This window comes from Notamacropus eugenii, chromosome 1 (assembly GCF_028372415.1).
Source record: "Notamacropus eugenii isolate mMacEug1 chromosome 1, mMacEug1.pri_v2, whole genome shotgun sequence".
Lineage (NCBI taxonomy): Eukaryota > Metazoa > Chordata > Mammalia > Diprotodontia > Macropodidae > Notamacropus > Notamacropus eugenii.
Window position 1 is genome coordinate 177,674,002 of NC_092872.1, and position 20,459 is coordinate 177,694,460.

At 38.3% G+C, this 20,459-nt stretch overlaps 1 protein-coding gene across 7 annotated transcripts in view; it reads right to left on the reverse strand.

Moving 5' to 3' along the window:
- PDE8A (phosphodiesterase 8A) overlaps positions 1–20,459 on the reverse strand; it is a 261,481-nt gene that overhangs the window by 74,556 nt on the left and 166,466 nt on the right. For all 7 annotated transcript variants that reach the window (XM_072619742.1, XM_072619751.1, XM_072619755.1 and 4 more), the window contains 5 exons: positions 19,237–19,427; positions 15,279–15,335; positions 13,382–13,436; positions 7,369–7,457; positions 1,842–1,920 (listed from right to left, as the gene is read on the reverse strand). In XM_072619742.1, coding sequence (XP_072475843.1) covers positions 1,842–1,920; positions 7,369–7,457; positions 13,382–13,436; positions 15,279–15,335; positions 19,237–19,427 — 471 coding nt within the window. The remainder of the gene's footprint in view (positions 1–1,841; positions 1,921–7,368; positions 7,458–13,381; positions 13,437–15,278; positions 15,336–19,236; positions 19,428–20,459) is intronic.

Sequence of the window (20,459 nt, forward strand, 5' to 3'; positions counted from 1 at the left end):
CAGCTTGGGTTTTTTTTTTTTTTTAATATTCATAGTTTCTCTATGGAGTTTGCCAAACTCCAAATCCCTTATGTGCTTGCTTCCCAAACGCCTTACTTGGGCTAGAGGCAGTTACCCTTTTACTTTCAAAATAGTGCAGGAAGAAAAGATGTGAGGATACAAAGTCAGCCACAGTATGATTTCCTGAAGGCATAAACCCCCAAACTGGGGGACATGAGATTAGCCACATAGAACACTATGATGGAAGGGGGCAAAATGGAAAACATGTTGTCTTGAACGTCATGGTGGCCTAAAAACATTTGTTGGCGACTTACCTAAGTCTAGGGTGCTGGCTCCATAGGCATGGGAGAGGGGCTAGTTCAAGCTTAGACCAGTCACTACTTACAGGAGAGTTGGGTGATGTGAAATGGGGCAGGAAACTTTATGGGGATAAAAGAAGTCTAGTTCTCTCTCCTACCTACCTCCTTAGAAGTGACTCAGGATTTGGGGCTGAACTTAATCCCCTTAAAACTTTTCAAACTTGCCCTGAACTCCAAAGAGGGTCTCAGGACCCTCTTTCTCCCTACATTTCATTAATTGTGTGTGTGTGTGTGTGTGTGTGTGTGTGTGTGTGTGTGTGTGTGTGTGAGATGGATCCTTTTGGAGTCTGCTGAAGTCCGACAACCCCTTGTCAGAGTAATGTTTTTAAATGCATAAAATAAAATATATAAGATTACAAAAAGCCACAATTCTATTAAAATAGAGATATCAAGAAAATGTTTTTTAAACAAGTTCATGGACCCCTGGTCAAAGGCTCCTGCTATATAGCAGGCTGTTCCAGGAATAGAAACCTCATGTGCTGACTCACTGACCCAACTAACCTGTCTAGCAAGGACAGTAAAGGAGAACACACTGGCTGAGAAGCATGGTGAAAGAAGACCACACTTTAAATCAAAGCTTTAGACACAGAATTATTATGACAGCATCTATATATCAGGAAGAGTATCACAAATCTTGCTCAAACAAAATAGGGGAGGGGAATGGATGTGGGCCAAGTGACAGAGAAGAAGATCCCTAAAAGAGAGGCACATCCCTCTAGAGCAGATTACTTTTTCTTTTTCAAAAATTTTTTTAAATTTAAAATTTTCTGAGTCGTTTGCAATTTGGATACCATACATCATAAACTGGCTGAATAAATAAACTGATAAAAGTATGATTTGGCAGCATGATGGCATCTAGATGGGCATGGGAGTCAGAAGACATGGGTTCAGATCTCAGAGAGTTACCACTTCTAACTGTACAGCTTTAGACAAATCTTTGAAAGTTCTCTGAACCTCATTGCCCTTCTCTGCGAGCCAAAATCAATAATGCTCATACCATTGACATCCCTAGAGTGTCATCAGGATCGCATGTTACGTGTGCAAGGTGTTTTAGAAATAAAAAATAGCACTTAAAGTGATTTCATATACATAGATATGTCATACTGTTTCCAGACTACAAATGAGATTATTAAATTTCTTTTGTTTTTTAAGAGAAAAAAGGATTCAAAATAAATGTAATTATCTGCACAGCATTTGGTAATTCCTAAAGCTATCATGAAAAGATTTATCAGTCCTCTTTATAGAAACTATATTGGATTTAAATGAAATATTTTATCTCATGCTAACTTTCTTGTTTCCTGAACCTTAGAGATGAAAAATAATAGTAATAATTCTATGGGTTTTTAACTACTGAAATATCTAAAGCAAAATAACAACTAACTCTCTCACTCTCTTCCAAAAAAGGGCAGGGGAAGAATCAGCACTGAGTTCCCTAAGTCAGAAAAGTACATTTCTACCCTTTAGAAAAAGTTTGTCACAAACCTGTATGATGTGATCTTCACTTTTAATTTCGATGGCTTCTTGACTTTTTTCTAGTGCTGTGAATATTGAATTGCAAGCCCTTTGTGGGAAGAAAACAAGAAAGGATTAGAATGGATATAGCTATACCGTGTTTCCAGTGGAAATGATCAGGGCTACTTTTACAGGTAGGTAGAAAAGAAGCTGTAGAATAGAATGCATTGAGGGGTACCAAAAAGCCCTGACAACTAAAAAATATCCTTTTCTACCACCCACAACCTTAACTTGTTGTTGTTGAGTCATTTCAGGTGCATCTGATTCTTCGTGACCCCATTTGGGGTTTTCTCGGCAGATATACTGGAGTGGTTGGCCATTTTCTTCTCCAGCTCCTTTTACAGATGAGGAAACTGAAGCAAACCAGGTTAAGTGACTTGCTCAGGGTCACACAACTAGTGAGTGAGGTCAGATTTGAACTCAAAAAGATTCATCTTCCTGATTCCAAGCCCAGTGCTCCACTCACTCACCACACAGTTGCCCTCACTTACAATTTCCCCTTTAAGAGTCTCAGGTCCATTGTAACTGATCACAGAGCACTGTTATTTGGGAAAGGTCAATGCATTAGCAAGGATAACTAGCTCTGTGACCTTGGACAAAGTAGTTAACCTTTCTGGGCCTTAGTTTCTTCATCTGTACTAAAGATTTAATGATATCAAAAGTCCCCTTGGATTCTAAATGTATAGAATTATGGATTCTACATATTTACTTAAAACTTAAGACAGAAAGAACAAATGGTTAATTATTTTTTTCTGATAAAGGCAAACCTCCATTAGGAGAATAGTAGAAGGGATTTATGAACAGGGTACAAAGGTACCTAGGACAACGCTAGGAGTCTAACAATTCTATGTGTTCTGAAATTTGTATTTAAAATGCATTCTGATCTAGTATTTCAGGAAGAGTAACAGAGCATGGAAAACTTGTCCTTGCACATTCTTGATAATCTCTCCATTGCCAAACCTGATGGTCTTCTCTCAGTTCTTTTCTGACCCCCCTCCCCTTTTTTATCAGTTCCTGTTGACTCCTGGATCCTCTTTCTTTTCTAGGTTTTCATGATCTGACTCTCTACTGGTTCCCCTCATGCCTGTCTGAACAGTCTTTCTCAGTTTCCTTTTTTTTTAAGTTCAGTATCCACATCACATGCCCTAAATGTGATAGCTGTTCCCCCAAGATTCTATCTTAGGCCCCTCTTTTTTTTATCCTCCTGTACTCTCTCTTGATAATCTCATCAGACCCATGGGTTTAACTATCATCTCTACTCAGATGACTCCCAGAGCCACACAGAGTCAGTACAGTTTCAAATAGGTTTAATATATGTTAAATAGGTTTTTTAATAGATTTAGATAAATTTAAACAACACTAAGATTTTTGGGACATCATGTAAATCCAGCCCCAGTCACTCCCCTGAACTTTGGTCCCATATCACCAATCGCCTATTGGATATTTCAAATTGGATGCCCCAGAGGCATCTTAAATTTGACCTATCTAAAACTGAACTCATTATCTCTTCCCCTAAGCCCCCCTTTCTTTCAAATTTCCCTATTTCTCTCAAAGGTACCACCATCCTCCCCCTTTTCTTACCAATCTCTTTCAAGCCATATTTCTAATCAGTTGCCATATCTGGCCATTCCTGCCTTTGTATTTTCTTTCACATCTGATCCCTTCTCTCCAATCGCACTGCTACCATCTTGGTTCAGGCTCTCATTACTCACATTATTGAACTGTAGCAGCCTCCTCATTGGCCTCCTTGCCTCTACTCTCTCATCACTCTAATCCATCCTGTGTACTGCTTACAACGTAAAGATCCTTAAGCACTGATTTGACCATGTGACTCTTCTACTCAACCAACTCCAGTGGTTTCCTAACACTTCTAGGACAAAATGCAAACTTCTCTATTTAGTTTTAAAAACCCCAACCCGGCCCCAAATTATCATTTCAACCTCATTGGCCGGTACTTCTAGTCCTGTACTCTGTGCTCCAGGAAAATTGGTTTTCTCTCTGTTCCTAACACACAGCTCTATAGCTGTCATTACAATGGCTGTTTCCTCATGCCCAGAAAACAGTCCCTCCTTTTTGCTTCATGGAGTCCCTCTCCTTCCTAAAACTCAACTCAGGCACTGTCTTTTCTGATCTCCCCAACCGCTGGCGCCCCCCCCCAACTACTTTGTATTTAACTGTTTCATATTTATTAATATTTATTAAATTTCTAGACGTTTTCTGTGTACTAGTTATCGCTACCATTAGCATGGAAACTCTTCGAGCAGGAATTGTTTCATTGATCAGATTTTTGCTTGTATCCCCAATGCTTAGCATGGCACTTGGCACATAGTAAGTACTTAACAAATATTTACTGATTGATTCATTGTGGAAAGAGTTAACAACCCCAGACCTTAGCTTCCTCATTTCTAAAATGACAAAGTTGAGTTAGAACTTCTCCCTTCTAGCCCTAATAGTGTGCGTGATGAGGTTTTGAGTTTGTTTGTTTTCCACTCACACATAATTATCCCATGTTTTGATAAAGGCATGGTCACAAAGCACTTTTTGCTCCCTCCAAAATGCAGTCCAATATATTAATTTTTGATTCTTTAAACAACCAGAAAAATACCATGGAGCATTTTATTCTCTGGTTGTACTTGGAGGTTGAGGGCAGAACAGCAAGAGAAATGGGGGTCATGGTTAGTCTTGCTAATGGGCCTGTCAGGGTGGTGTCCAGAACAGGTGCTCAGTAAAATGCTTGTTAGATTGGATGGGAGCCAGGACTGGAGATTTTCCTAGTCCTCACGCACGCATCATTCTAATTTGTGACATGAAATCAGCAGTGACTGGAATCTTTCAGCTTCCTTTCATGCGTTGTCTTCTCCCATTAGATTATAAGTTCCTTGAGGGCAAAAATTGTCTTTCTTGTATTTATATACTCAGCATTGTACTAAGTAAGACACGGTACCTGGAACATTTATTGTTGTGCAGTCTTTTCAGTTGTGTCTGAAAATTTGTGACTCCATTTGGCATTTTCTTGGCAAAGATATTGGAGTGGTTGGCCATTTCCTTCTCCAACTTATTTTACAGATGAGGAAACTGAGGTAAACCAAACTAAGTGACCTATCCAGGGTCACACAGCTAGTAACTGTCTGAGGCTGGATTTGAACAGAGGTCCTCCTGATTCCAACTCCAGTGTTCTATCCACTGTGCTACCTGGCTTCCCAGCTGCAACACAGTAGATGCTTAATATATTTATTGACTGTTCATTTGAGACACTGGTCCTAATAAAATACTGGTGACCTTGAGATACCTCTCCAATTCTGCAGCAGGAATGTGTTGTATGGGTGTTACAGCAATTATCTCCTTTGAATCAAGGGCTCTCCGACAAGAGCAGACCAGCTACTTTTTATGCCTCACAAAACATCTTTGCTTCTATCACTGGAAAATTAGATGAAGAAGTCCAATATTTTTAAATGATTGAAATACAGTAGACCAACTTGGAATGTTTAATGAGATTGCTGAGGCAGAAAAACATAGAAGTGGCTTCTTGACATTTTCTTAGCTGATGAGAATGCAGCTAAGTACCACAGTGCCTAGAGCACTGGGTCTGCAGTCAGGAAACCCTGAGTTCAAATCCAGCATCCAACACTTACTTGTTGTGTGACCCTGGGCAGCTCATTTAACCTGTTCCCCTCAGTTCCCTCAACTGTAAAATGGGGGTAATAATAGCACCTATGTCACAGGTTACAAGACTGTTATGAGGATAAAATATAAAATGAAAATATATATAATATACATAAATATATAAAATATTACAAAGGATAAAATACAAAAAGGACCATAGTATCTGGCATACAGTAGGCACCATATAAAAGCTAATTCCTCTTCTTTCCCCTTCTAGGAAACAGAGAGGCTCTGCCAACCATTTCTAAGCCTCTCAGCCCTAGCAGACCAATTCCTATCTATTTTTTGCAGTGACAACTGAGGACGTGGATTCTGGATTGTTTTTCCAGGAGTGTTGATGGGTTTCCTGAGCCATCCACTCTCTACTGACTGGTCCCTGTTGGCATGCACTGATGAGATGACTGTCTGGGGCTCACAGGGCAACCTGTGGCCAGGAAACAGAGTTTCCTCTTTGTGGCGTTAACTGGATTGCAGGGTGATTGAAACTGTGATCTTGCCCTCTTGAGTATCATGCTCTGATCAATGCCACGAAATGACACAGCTTCACATTTCTACATGCCTAAGGGATAATTTCATCAGGGAGCTTGGGCCTGTAGGACCATCACTGATTCAGAGAACTGATTTTTGCCTAAATCAAATGGAAGATGTCTATAATACATTTAACTGTTTGCTGAACCATTTAACAGCATTGATTAGAGGCAGTATGGTACAGGGAAAGAATTTTGGTTCTGGACTCTCCGTCTCTGCCACTTACTGTCTGTGTGACTTTGAGCAAATAACTTTAATCCCACTGAATCTCAGTTTCCACATTTGTAAAATGAGGGGATTTGAGTAGATGACCTCCACATTCATTTCTAGCTCTGGATCTATAATTCTGTGTGCTACATCCCATTAGTAGCCTGCTCAGATCCAGCTGGAAAGGAGCAACTCTGCCAAGGCCCTCTTCAGCATGGCTACCAGATGTAGGGTGCTTCCACAGGTGAACTGAATTGGGTCTATGAAGTGCACCCCTGAGTTTATTTAACAGTTCTGTGGATTGCTGATTGAGCCCTAGGCTTGGAATCTGAAAGATTCATCTTCTAGAGTTCAAATCCAGCCTTAGGCAGTTACTAGCTATGTGACCCCAGGCAAGTCGCTTAACCTTCAGTTAAGTGCCTCAGTTCATCTATAAAATGAACTGGAAAAGGAAATGGCAAACCACCTCAGAATCTTTGCCAAGAAAATTCCAAAATGGAGTCACAAAGAGTCAGAAAAGACTGAATAACAACCACTATTGACCTCAGTCCTTAAATACCCAATCATCTAAATCACAGGTGAAAGAAGTATTGAATTGGAGGAAACATAGAAAGGATACTGGATTTTGAGTCAAGAGACCTGGATTTGACAATAACAAATTGTGTGAGCCTGGCCAGTCGCCAAGTTTAAATTTGCTGATCTGTAAAATGGGCCTAATAATGCTTTCCCTACCAACCTCCCAGGACCCCCAGCAAGGAAAGTACTTTGCAAAATTAAAGTACAAGGGAAAGTGGATTATCATTATTGCTTTTCTTAAATAGCGTGGTCCCATGACCAATCCCAGGCTGCCCCAGGCTGCCAATGAACCATTAATAGGTGTTCTTTAAGTATGACATGACAATCACTTAGGTATCCACCTAATGGTTATTTTGGCCAGACAATCCAGTAAGAAAGCCCTGACGATTCTAGATAGGCAGTAAAAGTTGGCAGAGGCTATTTGGATGGCCGGGCATTTATTACTCTCCAGTTCCACAAATAACAAAGTCACCCTCACTGCTTCATTCTGCCCTGACATGCTTATTCAAAGTGACAGAGTTACCTTAGTTTGAGTTGTGATCGCACCTCGCCAAATTCCAGCTGAATTAGTTCGTTGTAACAGGCCATGATATTGCAGTTTTCTACGTATCTCTGTAAACAGAAAGGCAAGAATCACTTTGGTTGTAATGCATTTCTGTAAATAATTCTATTATCTTAACCAAAGGGAATTAATTCTTGCTAATCTCTTTGGACAGGGCTACAGGTTAGAAAACTCACTGCAAAGCTTAAGACAAAAATTTCCAAGGTGTTTCAGAAATGATGGCGGAAACATTTTTTAAAACCAAAAGTCCAAACCTTAAATTTCTTTAAAAAAAAAAAAGTAATTCTAAGTCTGAATAACTTTAGAGGTCTTATCACTATCCTCATGGTCAAAGAAGTTCATGCTGTGTTTATGTTGCTACAAAAGCCTGAAATCTGCAGTAGGGGGAAAAACTCACAATTAATTATTTAAGCTCTTGTTTACATTTTATTGTCAAGGTTACTTCTTTATTGAAAGACAATACTTTGCCTTCCTTAAATAAATTTTTTTTAAAAAAACCATCAACCTCATGCACATTAATAAATTGCAATGTGCTTGAATTTCCATGCATCTCACAATGTATAGACTCTGGCTCAGTTCGTAAAGCCACAAACAATGCTTATAGGTCTCATTTTTAACAATATACTTGTTATTTTTCATGAGCGGACAATAAATCTCATTTCCTTGCTTAGGGAGGTTAACTTGCTTTTAGCCATAACATTTCTTGGGCACAAATATTTCAGGGAGACCAAAACAATTCACAAAGCTCCCAGCCAACTCTTACCCTTTGAAAAATGTCCATTAAACCATGTTTCACAAAGTCATCTTGGAAGCGACCACATTTTTTTTTGTAGACACTCTTTTATTCCATCCAGAGCATTTCATTAGCATTCGTTAAGACTACAAAAGCACACTTGGTGACATTTATTAAACCTTGTCATTTGTGTACATTTTTGGTTTGGCCACATTGGTTGAATGGACAGGCAACTCATAGGTCCAACTCTATTCCAGAGCCAGGAAGACCTGGGTTCAGATCTAGCCTCAGACACTGACTGTGTAACCCTGGGCAAGTCACTTTACCTATGTCTGCCTCAATTTCCTCATCTGTAAAAGGGAGATGATAATAGTATCTATTTCCCAGTGTTATGAGGATCAAATGAGATACTTATAAAGAACTTAGAAAATATTAAAACACATATGCCAGTTACTACTACCACCACCACCACCATCACTACCACTACTTCTTCCTTCTTCTCTCCTCCCCCTCTTCTTCTTCTCCTTCTTCTCTGACCCTTGGATCCACTATCCTCTTGGTATGATAAATCATTTGCTCTCTCATTGCCCTGGAGCTTTCTTTACCAAAAGGCCAAGTACCAAAAGGCCAAGTACCAGTTGGCCTTTCTATCTGCCAGGAGCTGGACGCTCCTTTATATGCTATCTCTTCCAAGTAAAGTATGAGCTCCTTGAGAGCAGATACAGTCTCATTTTTCTATTTTTATCCTCTGCATTTAGCACTGCTTTTCATAAGTCAGCATTCATCAGCATTTTTCCCATCTCATTCCATGTTCCCTTCTACTTCCCATTTGCTCCTATTTAAATGCCTATCCTGCGTACACCAAAAGCCATTAAACAATTCCAATTTGAAATCTGTCAGTAGTGGAATTAATTAATTAATTAATTGATTATAAAGTATATAGACAAGTGCAGCTATTACAAGATTAGTAAAAATTCATCAGTTGCCAAAAAGAGATGGCCAGTGAGATGATTACTCCTGCTCACTGTCTTACATGATAGTCAATGCTGACTGTGTGGCCAACTTCATCTCACGTGGTTGAAGGACTCATTGTCCACTTCTTGGCTCAAAGACATTGTCTGAGAACAGCCAGAAAACTCAGCCAACCTGCACGCAAAAGCAGAGCTGACTGGCTATAAATTGGCAGGAGAGACCTCTGTGCTTCAGGTAAGAGGGCAGCCGTGCATGTCGACCTGGCAGAGGTCAGCTGATGGACAAAAGGGTTCTGACCCCAAAACGGGGCTCAGCTGAGAAGAGCAATAGTTTGCTCCTTCCTTGCTGAAATGGGCTGTCTCCGGATGCTCTAAAAGCCATCTGCCCAGGACTTGCTCTTAGGGAGGGAATTCCACAAAGGATGGAAAAAAGATATGTGTTTTCATGAACAAATTTATGATCACCCATGCAAACTATCTGCTTCCTCATCTAGTCATGCTATGAAGACTGATGCATGTACTCACATGAACAAACACATGCAAGTTAGAAATGGTTCTAAACAGTTTTGTCATGAAGACGTATATTTATTTATCCTTTCTGAGTTTTCTTTTTCTCCATGTTTTGATTCTTAGGTAAAGCTACTTCTGCCTTACATTCTCTCATAGCAACAAGGTGGCTGCCCTTTGCATTAACTGTTCCCTGTGGCTAGAGGGGACTCCCTCCTCACCTCTGCAATTCAGGGCTACGCTGGAGCCAGCTCCTGGAGTCGACTGTTAAATTTTCACTGTTAGCATTTGCAACTCAAAATCAGCAAACCACTACAATGCATTGTTTGGTTGATTGTGTTGTCTTGAGAAGATGATGGGGAAAAATGTTAATGATGCAAATTAAACTTATAAGTATTCTGTGCTTTTCAGAGTTGGGTGCTAAACATTGACCAGCACACCCCTGCCTGACTTCCTTCAAACCTGGCTCAAGCTCCCCCTCCTCCAGGAAATCTTGCTCTGCCTCTAGCTACTAACGGGTGCCATCCCTTCAAAAATGACCTTGTATTTATTTTGCATTTTTTGTATACATTTACACATGTATATGTCTCTCCTAATAAACTCCCTGAGGGCAAGAATTATACCATTTTTGTTTTTGTATCCCCAGAATGTAGCATAATTCCTGACACATACTACAGGCATTAAATGCTTGTCAACTGATTGGTTGTTTGTTTGGAGAGAAGTCCTCCATTCAAATTCCACCTGTGACACATACATACACTAGCTGCGTGGCTGTGGACAAGTATTTAACCTCTTTGAGTCTCAGTGTCCTCATCTATAAAATGGGAACCTGCAGCACTTTCCCCACAGGGGCTGCTGTAAGTCTCAAAGGAAGTGATATATGTTAAGAACTTCGCAAGCCTTACAGCACGATGTAAAGTTATCGTTGTTGATGTAAAGCATTGTAAAGACTGATAATGTGACTATTTGAAAAATGTCTTGTGCTGTTTGTATGGGAGACCTTAGCTCAGGCATGCATAGAAAAGAGGCCCTGGTAGAAAGCTCCCTAGAATAAGTAAGCCTGCATGACTGGGGAATGGATTGCTTTGGATCACCGGTCAACTAAAGTTGTTCAGAGCAAGGACATCGTGCAAGCACTGGCTCTAGAAGCTCACTCTGGAGATCTCTTCTAGATATTTAGAATTGTTTTGGTGGGCCTCTTAGTTAATATGCTTTAAGAAATGCAGCCAGTTATCAGCCACAGGTAACCCAGACCATACCAGCATGTCAAGAGCCTTTGAAAAAGTTCTTATAAAGATAATGAAGTTAAAATTAACTCAAATGACCTTAGCTGAGCAGAATAAGCCTAGAGGGAAAAATAAAATATTTTCCCCGAACTTCACATAGGTGGAAAGCAGAAACCTCAAAAGGCCATGAGAAGTAAAGGGTATTTACAAAATAAAGTTGGTTTGGAAATATAAGCCAGAAGCAGTTGTTTTGAAGAATACTGGGGCAGTCAGGAAGCATTTGTCAAAGCTGGGGTTCTTAGCCTTTTTAGTGTCATGACCCAATGAGAAAATATATGTAACATTCTTTGCAAATAATAAAGCACTATAAAAAATGTTAACCACTGTTGGCTAACATCTCTTTGATCTGCTGAAGCCTATGGACTCCTCTTCAGAATGATATTTTTAAGTACATAAAATAAAATACCTGGGATTATAATGGAAACCAATTATGTTGAAATCATTATACAAATATTTTTAAAATATTAATATTAAACTATTTTTTTTAAAGAAACAAGTTCTCAGATTCCCATTTTAAAACACGTGAGCTGAAGTAACTAGTGATGAAAATGTAGAGATCGAATTGTCTCGGAAAGTCTTAGAGAGGCAAAGAAACCAAGACTCCATCTAGGTGGAATATCTTTGCACTCCCTCCCCACACAGTTCCCACCTTCAATCCCAGCCAGGATTAAATCTACAGAGGTAAAAAGCAATGAGGCTTCAGTGTTTGCAAACTTCTGGGTTAAGCAGGTATTAATCTTTCAGTAAGTCCAACTCAAAACTTCATTACGCAGATTTGTTATACTTGCTAGGGCCAGATGAGCTGTAGTTTGGAGTTTCCCACCCTGGCACACCAGACTTCATGGTCCATGACTAAAACACATAAAGTCCTATTATATGACTTCTGAAGCCCTTTTCTTTTATCTGAAGACTTTAACTCAGGTCTTGGGTCTCTGGGGCACACAGGCTTACTGGGACGTCTGGCTTGTAATTTTTAGTAACAGATCCTTGAGACTGGTTAAGAGTCAGTTACCTTGCCTATTACTATGTTATTAAATTGGATTGGTCTGAAGTACTATATTCAGACAAGTAATAAGTACAATAAAGCGTTCCACACTGTAATTTTAAATTAAAGTATCCTATTTAAGAGGGTTTTATCATATTCAGATATATTTACAATTATTGCTTTAAAGGGACTAAAGAAAGGGAACACAAACCATTTGCTAAAGCATAATTTAAGCAGATAAGGAGCAGGATTCTTTGTAAGGTCATTACCATTCAAAATCTTTGTTGTCCACTTAATCCATTAAAACAGTTTCTCACAAATAAGGAGATATAGTAGCAGTGGTGGTGGTGGTGATGGTGATAGTAGTAGTGGTGATGGTGGTAGTAGTTAGTAGTAGTAGCAGTGGTGGTGGTGGTGGTGGTGGTGGTGGTGGTAGTAGTAGTAGTAGTAGTAGTAGTAGTAGTAGCAGCAATATTTTTACTGTGTTTTAATGTTTGCAAAGCACTTTATTTACATATGATATTTCACTTGAGTCTCATAATAACCCAGTGATTCACGTGCTCTTATTAAGCTCATTCTATAGGTGAAACAGACTGAAGGTAGTAAGTCCCTCACCAGGGTCACAAAGCTAAGTAAGTGCCTGAGACAGAATTTGAACTCAGTTCTTCCTCTCTGACTCCAATTCTAGCTTTCTACCTACTACTCGAACTCTAATCATCAGAGACAAGAAAATAAAATAAACTTTGAGGTGCCACCTTACACACACTAAATTTGGTCTAATATTTTTGGGAACCTTTGAGGCAACATGCAGTCAGTAGCATCAAATGGATCCTACCTTTTTGTCCAAATAATCCCATAACTACTACTCTATCCTAAGGATTTCTTTTTAAAGACCTATCTGTACCAATATATTTGTGGTGGCTTTATTTCTAAGTGGTAAAAAAAAAAAAAAGGAAACAACCTCTATGTTCAACATTTGGAGGACTCTCTGGAGAGATTGTGGAAGAACAGCATTGCAGAGGGCTGTGAAAAACTTCAGATCAGAAGAACAGACAGAAATGTTTCTATGAGGTGATGCAAAATGAAGAAGGCCAAATTAGAAAAACAGCCACTACCTGACTACTAGTAGTAGGTATTTTTAAAACAGTCAACAGAACTTTGTAAGTGCACAAAAGGAAAACAGATTGCAAAAAGACCCAGAGCAAATAAGTTGCTGTCACCATTATTTTATTAAAGTTTATAATTTTTCTTTAAAATAAACTGCAAACATATTTTGTTTGCTCTAGGCATATTTATAGTTAGGATTCTATTTATTCTCTGTATACATAATTTAGAGAAAAATATAATTTACATTTTATTCTTTAAATACTCGTTTCTTTGTATTTGCTGACACTTAGTGAGTTTATAATAAAAATTATTTATGTGAAAGATACCCTAAAGCAATTTCCTCACATGACGCTGTGACTTCAGAGACAAAGATGCCTTTACGTACCCTTGTAAAACCAGCAGCAATGAGGGGCATGATAGATGCTTCTTCACGCTCCCCCCTTTAAAAGAAAATGACAGAGGTAAGATACTAGCATTAGTGACCTTTCATATCTACTCATAAACTTAAGCAGAGCGATTTTTAGAGGAATTGAAATTAAACAAGACCATCCTGCCTCTCAATTTGTATTTTAAAGCCTAAAAAAGTTTTTGGAAAGGTTATTTTCTCAGTTTTTTTCAGAATACAATGCTGCTTCAAAATGTGAAAATTATATTAGCCAGTCAGTTTTGCTACAAACATACTGTAAATATCCTAACTTGAGTTCTCTCCCTTTGTTTTTCTATTGAGTTACGTTTTTTAAAAATTCCTTTAGCTAAAAATCATGAGCATCTTTATTGATGAGAAGTCTAGTTCTATTTATAAAAGCAGAGAAGTTATTTAATATTTGCTTAAACATTCCCTCACCACACATTTTTTCTTTTTAATCCAACCCTACATTTTTATAATAAAAGGACATGATTCCTCTTTCCTACCTATTACTTCCTCTCCTCGTCACTCAGTATAATCACTCTCAGCTATGTGTCACCCATCGGACTGGAATGCCCCTATAAGGGCAGGCAGGAACCATGTTCTTTATTTCTTTTACATTACTCCAAGTGCCTAGCGCAGGGTTGGTTGGACATGTAGTAGGTGATGAATAAGTCTTTGCTGATTCAGTTTGCCTTCTGAGAAAAAAAACTTCACAACAGCCTTAGAGTCTCTTAAAAATGAGAGTTCCAGTAGGAGGAAGCCCAAATTTAGCAAATGAGGGGAAGAATGTAGGAGCCTCTAGAAGGGTTTCAGAGATATACCCAAGGCTAAACAAATACTTTACAAACCCAACATCTCTCTCACTTGCATATTTTTCTGGCTAGTGCAGAAGACAGTGGGGTCCAGTACAAAAATATTGCCCAGCTTAAGATGTAAGAGTGTCTGAAAGGAACAGGCATCCTCAATTTTTAAATGTTCATTCCATTATTTAGGTCTTTTCTTTTTCTTTTCTGTACTCCTTGGAAACATTAAAGTCGTTAAAAAAAAATACACTTTTGGATGATGACTTTATTGTGGCTTTGATCTGGCAACCAAACTCCAAAATTTTTTTTACCTCCAAAACATTTTAAGTATCAGACATATAATATCAGAGCTTTCTCTTCTCTCTCTCTCTCTCTCTCTCTCTCTCTCTCTCTCTCTCTCTCTCTCTCTCTCTCTCTCTCTCTCTCTCTCTCTCTCTCTCTCCCCCCCCCCCCCCAAGGCCATGCTGCTCTGAAATTCACCTCCAATTCACTTAGAAACAAACAACAAAATCCGACCCACATTTCTACAAGACCTAAAATCCTGAAACGTGGCTATGAAACTGGTTCAGTCAATGAGCCAGAGAAGAATTACTCCTAAAAATAACATCGGGTTTGTACTACCCCCTGAGCAGGAAGAGTTTGGCTTTGGTAGCTAAAGAACAGATAGGATTTCACTACAGCTATAAACACAAGGTCCCACCCCAAGGCAACCCTGCAAGTGTCCCAAGGTGATAGACATGCCTCTTCCTCCCCTGTCGCTCACAGACAACTACAGTCATTTAAAGGAGCCAATTTTCTCCAGGCTTGCCTATTTTGGAGTCGAGAAGCAGTTAGGACTTAATCTTCAGAGTCTAGAAATTGATCTGAGGTTTAATCCACAGAGTTAAATGGAGCTGAAAATACTGCTAAAATCTCCAGTGAGCAGAAGGAAACAGGGAAGGAATACGACGTCAGAGAGAAAGCTTGTCACACAGCCCAGCATTCTAAAATTGTGCAAAGTGCTTACATTCTTATATGAACAAACATTACATTTCATGTGATTCTTGACACCAAAAAAAAAAAAAAATTACCTTCGTACTACACCAACAATAACCGTGTTTTCTGAGGATTTAGTTGTTCTGATAGACCTTAAATAAAAACCAAAAATACTTTAAAACCAACTCTAAAATACCTTTAAAATAAACAAATACATTTGAACTTATCATTATAAAATAAAGGAAGAGAGCCCAATTTTGGAGAAGGAAAGGCAAAAGAACTTCAGATAACGTTGATGGATGTTAAATGAGTGTCAGCAGGGAGATAGAAAACAGGAAATTAATAGTGAAATAAATAGCAGAGACATAGAAAACAATGTAATTAGGTTAATAATTGGTTAAATAGCAGATGGTATAAAATAGAGAGATGAATAGCAGATATAAAATAGGGAAATAAATATAGAATTTTTTTAAAATAGTGAAATAAAGAACAGAAATTTAAAATGGGAAAATAGGGAAATGAATAGCCAAGTGACATAAAATAGTGAAATAAAGTCTTAATTATTTTTATAATCTCTAAAATAAACTTTTTATTTTTTGACCTAGACCTCTGATTCAATAAGTGTAGGAATTCCCTCTACAAATGCAGATCAGTAACTTATCTATAACTTAATAGTCTTTGCTGCCAAGAGTACTGGGAAGCTGAGTCACTTGCTCAGGGTCACAAAGCCAATACGTAGCAGAGGCAAGTCTTAATTCAGGTCTCCTGGATCTAAGGCCAACAAACCTCTATCTACTACCTGATGATGTCTCTCTACTTCTTTATTATTACAAAAATTTTACTTAATGAATTCAAAAGCATTGGGGGAGGGGAACCTCTTGAAGGGAGAAACCAGCTTTCTACATTTTCTAAAGTTTTCAGAATATTTTGCAATGATTTTCTGCTAAGTGTTGTTGAGACAGAAGGGTGGCCTTTAGTAGGGAAAGTTCTGGCAGGAGCTAATACCCTGCAAAATATTTGCAAGGCTGTTTGGGGCTTGTGGTCTTTAATTGCTACTGAGTGGTAGCATAACCAATGAGGAGGGTTGCCAGGGGGGCAGTTGGAGGAGCACGGGTCCAAGCTCTGAAGTGTAGCTGGAGTGCCTTTCCAACTGTATTCACTATCAACGAAGAAAGATCAAAGTTTTTAAAATAGGGAGTCGCTCAGAGATTTAAACTGGAGGATGGGGTAGAAAGGATACCAGCAGGAATTCCTAGGGCATCAGGCTACTTGGCCCCATAGCATCACAGCTCTGCCAGGATCCCTTTCTGTTCAGAGAATTTGAAGGAGGTTCAAGGAAATGGGCTATTCGTGGCTTGATAGTACTAATGGCTCATTTCAAATCCTTCTGGATTTACTGAAGTATAAAATAATAATTGATGGAGTGCTGGATTTGGAGTTACAAAGAGATGGTTACTAGCTATCACCACAGGCAAATTAACTTCTCTGAGCTTATTTCCTCATCTTTAAAATAGAGATAATGATTTCTGCCATACCTAACCCCTCACAGGGTTAGTGTGAGACTCAAACAAGATAATGTATGTAAAATATCTAGCAAAATTCGAAGTATTACATGAATATCATGACTTATTATTTGCAGTAATTTTATTTTCATTTTTAATTAGCAAGCATTTCCATTAATCTTTCCTTCCCTCTAACCCTGCCCACCGAACATTTGTTTAAAATCCAAACTATAAAGCCCCTCAACAAATAGCTACGTAGCTATACTTCTATTATTTGACCACTGTGACATTTAACGAAATGCTCCTCCCTAAAGATAGTGTCTTCTAATCAACCTGCTGTAGATTAACAATTACAAATCACAGCTGGGGCAGCCCACTCTATAACCTTGGCATCAAATAACGCTGTGGACGTTCTGTACTCACAAACAATAAAAAGTATTATTTATAATACCATTGGATCGTGATTAGGTAGAATGCTCAGAGAGTTTGTCATTTTGGTTAATTAAAGTTTCTGGTCAATTAAGAGTAGTATAGCACTACATCCCTTTACTTAATTGGGCTATTTCTATTAAACTGTAAAATCCATGAGACCAAAGCTCGTGCCTTCCTCATCTTTGTACCCACTACAGCACCCATTACATAGCAGAGCTCAATAAGCATTTTATTCATCCATTCCATGGATGTCTTGGCATTGAATAAATAGACCCTAGTTATTAAAAGCTTTTCCAATATGCAGCACTATGCTATCCTTTTCTGTATGAAGTTAAGTACTGTAAAATAAGAATGACATTAAAAAAAATAATTCACCATTTTAGAAGGCTTCAGGGTCATCAAAATGAAGATGAATTTTCAGTATGCAATATTACTGATAGATATTTGGACATGGACAAAATTGCTGAAGGTGGCAGAGTGAATCTTTAGCATCTACTCATCTGGCCTCCTTCTTTTACTACCTTATACTTCCTAACATCTGTTTTCTGATCACCCAGAGTTCCCTGACTAAGGCATTCCTTTCATATGTGAATGCCTTGTGTTCTAAGTCAGAGGTATCAATTTTGGATTTGAATCAGACTAAAAGGTCACTGGGAAATGTTTTATAAACAATTTAATTTATTTAATAAACTTAATAAATGTTTAATAAGATAAACAAACATGAAACAGAACAGAGATAATGTTAATTTGTGGTTTTCTAAGTCAATATGTAGCCTGCAGGGATCCCTCTCTACTTGAGTTTGACCCCCTTGAAGGTGCTCTTGACACTTTAAACTATTTAAGTTTAGTGAGAACAGCATTTGGAAGTCAGTCCCCTCTAGCATTAAAACTAAGTAATCCTGAATCACATCCATAGTATGTTACCACTGAAAGAGACTTTAGAGATTCTTTGAAACAATCCCTTCATGAGGAAACTGAAGCCCAGAAAAATAAAGTCACTTGCCCAAGGTCACATAGCTAGTGAAAAGAGAGAGTTGGGACAAGAATTCAGGTCTCCTACCAGCCAGTCCAATGTTCTTTTCAATATGCCACAGTTACATTTCCTTAGGTTCTTGCTGGGTAATATGCAAGGAGGTTTAATAAACTAATCTGAGCCAAGTTATTCATGATTGAGAGTGGTTTAGTGTGTTATCTCTACAAGGAAACACCTGCATTTTGATACTTTGCTTTTTGGATCTCTTTTAGAAACTTGACTGTACACTGTTTAAATATATCTATTACCCTATAAAATTAAAGACCCCATTCCCTGCCAAATCCTGTTATTTGAGGGGTCTAGTTAATCAAAGTTTGACAGCACTGTATTTTATTAAAATCTCAATTTTCTTTCTTAAAATGGCCATGTGAAATGACTATTAATTTTCAGTAGATATGCATTCATAATTAATTACGTATCCACAGAGAGACAATATAGACTTCTGAATAAAGCATAGGTGTTAGAGTCAAGAAAATCTGAGTTCGAATCCTAACTCTAGTACTTAGGAACAAGGTGACCACAAGCAAGTCATTAACCTTTCTGGGTCTCAGTTTCTTCGCTGACGAAATGGAGACAATAAGTCACAGAGGTTCGGGGTTCAAATAAAGCATTAGGTCAACTTTAAAGGGCACAATGGAAGTCAGTTGTTGTGGTTATGATGTATTTGACTCTTCCTTGGACCTTTCTTTCATCAGACACCAAGCTAAAGATTTTCCTTTAAGATTCTCCTCTGATCTGTGCCTGCTAGTCTGCTCATAGTACTACACTTACTACGTAGTCAGACTCCGCAGGGATGCAGAACTCAAGAACACTATTTTCTTATTCAGTTGTTTTTAGCCATGTCCGACTCTTGTGACCCCACTTTAGGGTTTTCTTGGAAGAGATACTGGAGGAGTTTGCCGTTTCCTTCACCAGCTCATTTTACATATGAGGAAACTGAGGCAAACAGGGTTAAGTGACTTGCTCAGTGACTTGTGAAGTGACCTGGGATACTGAGAAGTCAAGAGATGGGACCGTACTCCCAGAGTTGATACAGGTCAGCATGTGATTCCAAGGCTCTATCAGTGAGCTGAGGTCCATTCTTACCTGCACAGTGCTACTGCATCCAGCTGCCGAGAATGTCTGTGATCAATGATAATGATGTCGTGATGCTTTTCCAGAAAGCTTTCAAGCGCAGACTGAGGATTCTTCGCAAGTGAGCACTTAAACCCTGCCTTCTCACATGCCCAGCAGAATCCATTACTCTGGCTGTCTTCTTTGGTAAACACTAAAAGTACCTAATTCATAGGAACACAAACATTTTTAAACCAACCACAGATTGTGACCTCAGCATCCTTCTCCCCGTACTGGTCCAATGACAACAAGTTGTTTTTTAAAAAAAGGATGAATATATAAACATATATACATATATACTCATATCTATCTATAGATTCATATCTATATCTAGATATATCTATAGAGATATATAACCCTAAATGTGTAGCACACATATAATTTTCTTCTAAAAATCAAATTCATTGATATAATCTATAAAACTTTTTTTGGGGGGGGCATATTATAGCTGCCAGGAAATAATGCTTTTATACATGCCTTCCCTTCTCAATTTACCTAATATACAAATTGAGTTTACAAATTGTGTCTGTTTCATTTGTTAAGTACACCATAGGTATTCAGGAAATGCATGCTTAATTGATATACAACAACTACTTGTTAAGTGTTTTACTTGGGTCTTATGTCTTGCTATTACTACAATCAGCTTTAACACTCAAACATTTTATTATTCAAATAATCATGTTCACTATGGAGCAAATATGATTATCCAGAATATAAAACATAGTTAAGATTTCAAAAAATTTAAATAATTCCATTGGAACAATTAATACTTTAAAATTTAAAGAATTTTACTGAATCATTCAGCATTACTAACCCAAAATTTGTGCAAATACTGCAAAGAAAGTCAACTGGAAGTGTTTAGTTAGCTCTGGTTCATATTTCTCTGGCACATTCATCTTACATTATTATGTATCATAATCACTTTTTTTTTTTACCAGGCCCAGATTTGCCCGGACTGTTGCTGCTGAGTAGGAGATGAAGGCTGACAGGGCCTACACTTTATGAGGCCAAATCAGAGTCTGGCCAGGCAGCATATTCTCAAATAGTGGCAAAGGAAATATTCATGAGAAATCTTAAACAGTATGGGAGTGGAAAATGACATTGGCTTTGGAGTCAGGAGGGCCTGGTTTCAGATCTTGCCTCTGACACTTACCACCTGTATGACCAGAGAAATTATTTAGTCTCCCTGAATCTTA